Source organism: Nematolebias whitei, chromosome 14 (genome assembly GCF_014905685.2).
Source record: "Nematolebias whitei isolate Nwh7 chromosome 14, NemWhi1, whole genome shotgun sequence".
Taxonomy (NCBI): Eukaryota; Metazoa; Chordata; class Actinopteri; order Cyprinodontiformes; family Rivulidae; genus Nematolebias; species Nematolebias whitei.
Genome location: NC_056511.1, coordinates 2,878,837 through 2,882,033, shown reverse-complemented (window position 1 = coordinate 2,882,033; position 3,197 = coordinate 2,878,837). Strand labels below are relative to the sequence as shown.

Below are 3,197 nucleotides of genomic sequence, written 5' to 3'. Positions count from 1 at the left end.
CAGTTTGGAGCAGTTTGGAGCAGTTTGGAGCAGTTTGGAGCAGTTTGGAGCAGTTTGGAACAGTTTGGAACAGTTTGGAACAGTTTGGAGAAGTTTGGAACAGTTTGGAGTAGCTTGGAACAGTTTGGAGCAGTTTGGAGCAGTTTGGAACAGTTTGGAGAAGTTTGGAGCAGTTTGGAACAGTTTGGAGCAGTTTGGAGCAGTTTGGAACAGTTTGGAGAAGTTTGGAGCAGTTTGGAACAGTTTGGAACAGTTTGGAGAAGTTTGGACTCAGAAACCTTCAGTTTAGAGAGGATGAGGATGTTGTCTGGAAATGATCGAATGTTTCACGTCGTGTAAACGGGGCCTCAGACTGGCTGCTCTGTCTGTCAATCAAGAGACACATTTCATAGATGATGATCATCTGACGTCTGTTTTTTAATGCATCTACCCAGAATCCCTTTGAGATGGACCTGTAGATCATGGTCAATGTGTTGGACACCCCTGGTTTAGAGGCAGTTAACCTCAGATTCTCTTGACTCCGCCCCATCATTGTTTTGGACATGGATGACTCACTCAGCACTCTTTAGGAGAGTCACAGTTTAATTTATTTGTCATGCGAGAGAAGACTCTTCAAGCCGTGACCAGTGTCTCTCCTGAGCAAAACAAGGTTTGTCTTCTCCTCCGTACTTTTCTCTTTTAGCACAATCGTTTCACGCTGAAGTAAAATAAAGAAATTCCCCAAGAATAAAATCTGCAGAGGAAAAGCAGTCGTTTTGTTCAGCAGGTGCAGAGTGTTCCTCCAACAGACCGTCAGAGGATCTGAGCACGCGGTCGGCCTGCAGGGGGATCAGGAGGATCCGAGCCGTGCCTCAGACTCACCTGAAGGCTGCAGAGCTGCAGTTTGGCTGCAGGCGATGAGCGCTGCCGCAGGGACGTGTGGCTGGAAGCTTCCTCCTCTACATCTGTTCCTCCCAGGCTGCAGGAGACGTTTTTATTCTTGTTTTTTTTCTGGGCGCGCTGCTGAGCCTGGATTCTTGTTCCTCCCATCATTCCAACCTCTGAGCACCAACGTCTTCTCAGGGACATGAACAGACTTCAGGAACCGACAGCCTCTTGTTTTCCAGCCTTCACTCCTCAAAAGCTTCAAACGGGTGAATCTGTGATTGAACACGTGCACAGTCTTCACCTGCGTGCATGAAGCCAGTCCTGTTGGAGTCGTCCGTGTTCGATTCTGATTTTCATCAAAGCTGCGAACATTTGTCCTGTTCTCATCGTGTTTATGACGACAGATGTTCTGATTTCAGCTTCGTTTGGAACGAGCCCCGCAGAAGATTTTACAAACGCTGTAGTTTTGTTTGAGGACGAGGTGTCGCTCTGGTTCATGCACTTTTATTTTTATTTAAAACAAAACAACTAGAGCTTTAGCATCAATTAAATATGTAGAACATGAAGCTGTTACAAGCTGAGCCTGTGATCCTGATGTTTCAGTCTGCGTACGCAGCATCAGCACCAAGATGTAACAGGATGAAACCACGTCTGAAGCAGCCAGAGGTCCTTTGGAGACGAATCAAGACTCACGTTTCCAAACCAGACTGGAAGTCCTTGTGCATCAGCTTTAAACATCATGTTCATCAGAGTTCACAGCATCACCCTGTAGCCTGCGCCGATGACTCGTTAGCAAAGAGCGCTAAGATCTAAGGTGTTTAGCGGGAACATGGCCGTCCAGCCGGACTGCGGCCTCCGAGCGGTCCTGGTTGGAACATTCGTGTAGAAACTGAACCGTTCATCCAGGATTTGTCTTTGAAACTGTTTCAGTCTTTAGAGCTGGAATTATTCAGCAAACATCTTTAACAGGAACCATTCAGATGACAGTATTAATAAAACTGATGAAAATCTGCACATTTTCATCGTAAAGTTACTTAATAGTAAAGTTTACTGCGGTACGTTGAGCCCAGGCTGCGTCAGGATCTGGTGAACCTTCCACTCGGTGCTGACCTCTGCAGAGCAGCCTGATTCAGCTGAGGTTTCCTTTTCACCAGGTTGGCTGTTTTTATTTTAATGATCGTTTTAGTTATTAGTCTCTTAATAAACATTCGTCACAGCGAATACTTTCAAATCACGTTGAACTCATAGAAGTGATGCATCGCAGCGCCAGGAGCTGCAGATTGAAAGAGAAACACGACGACTGAGTCTTTTCTGCGTCCTGCTCTGTGTGTCTGGAGAAGATTCACTTCATGACAACAACTCGTGTCGGGGAACGATGACAGGATGAACACGACCGACCCCCTCTTACTCAGGCTTTGATCGTTTTGTCGTTGTGGACGTACGAGAGATGGAGTCGTTTTTGTTTCGGTCAGGATATGATGCTCTGATCCTCCCATCAACCATCACTGACGTCATGCAACGTGAACATGTTTGCTTTCAGAACCTGAAGCGGGTCGCAGAGGTCTGGATGGACGAGTACGCCGAGTACATCTACCAGCGCCGGCCCGAGTACCGCCACATCTCTGCAGGAGACACGATGACGCAGAAGGAGCTGCGCAGCCGGCTGAACTGCAACAACTTCAAGTGGTTCATGCAGGAGGTGGCCTGGGACCTGCCCAAACACTACCCACCGGTGGAGCCTCCTGCGGCCGCGTGGGGGGAGGTACGCTCCTTCAGGTCCACTCACTCCTTCTCAGTTCAGAACAGAAGTCTGAACATAAGCAGCACTTCCTGTCACCCAGAGCTGAAGTGGTTAAACGTCCCTGGGTTTGTCAGCACCATTGGAAGAATATCTTATTAAGCGCAGGATAGATTTTAATAAAACTTTCAAAAAGTAATTATTTCAATCAGTTCATCTTCAGCTGATGAACTTATGAGCTTGACCTTAAAATAAAAAAATAAAAACCACCGTACAGATTTCAATGAAACTCTTAAAATGTAAGTATTGTAGTTCTGTTTTCAAAGATTGACATAAAATGCTACAACGAATGATCTGAGTGTCAAACTCAGAGCCGTCACAACTCCTGATGGAAGGCTGGACTTATTTGTCCTCCATCATTGTCCCCCGTCGCAGTGTGGAGGGGACATGGAAGTACCATCCAGGCGTCCATCTTCTGAGCACGATAGCTTGAACAGTAAGCTAGGTACCACCGTCCATGTTAGAGTTTAGCTGCATCATCTAGGTGTAAGAAAAGTCACCATCAAAAATTGGGTTTACGTCAAAATCCAAG

General features: G+C 46.6%; 1 protein-coding gene across 1 annotated transcript in view; it reads left to right on the top strand.

Moving 5' to 3' along the window:
• LOC119420381 (polypeptide N-acetylgalactosaminyltransferase 10) overlaps nt 1-3,197 on the top strand; it is a 107,402-nt gene that overhangs the window by 98,412 nt on the left and 5,793 nt on the right. Inside the window, exon 9 of the mRNA XM_037687766.1 lies at nt 2,408-2,629. Coding sequence (XP_037543694.1) covers nt 2,408-2,629 — 222 coding nt within the window. The remainder of the gene's footprint in view (nt 1-2,407; nt 2,630-3,197) is intronic.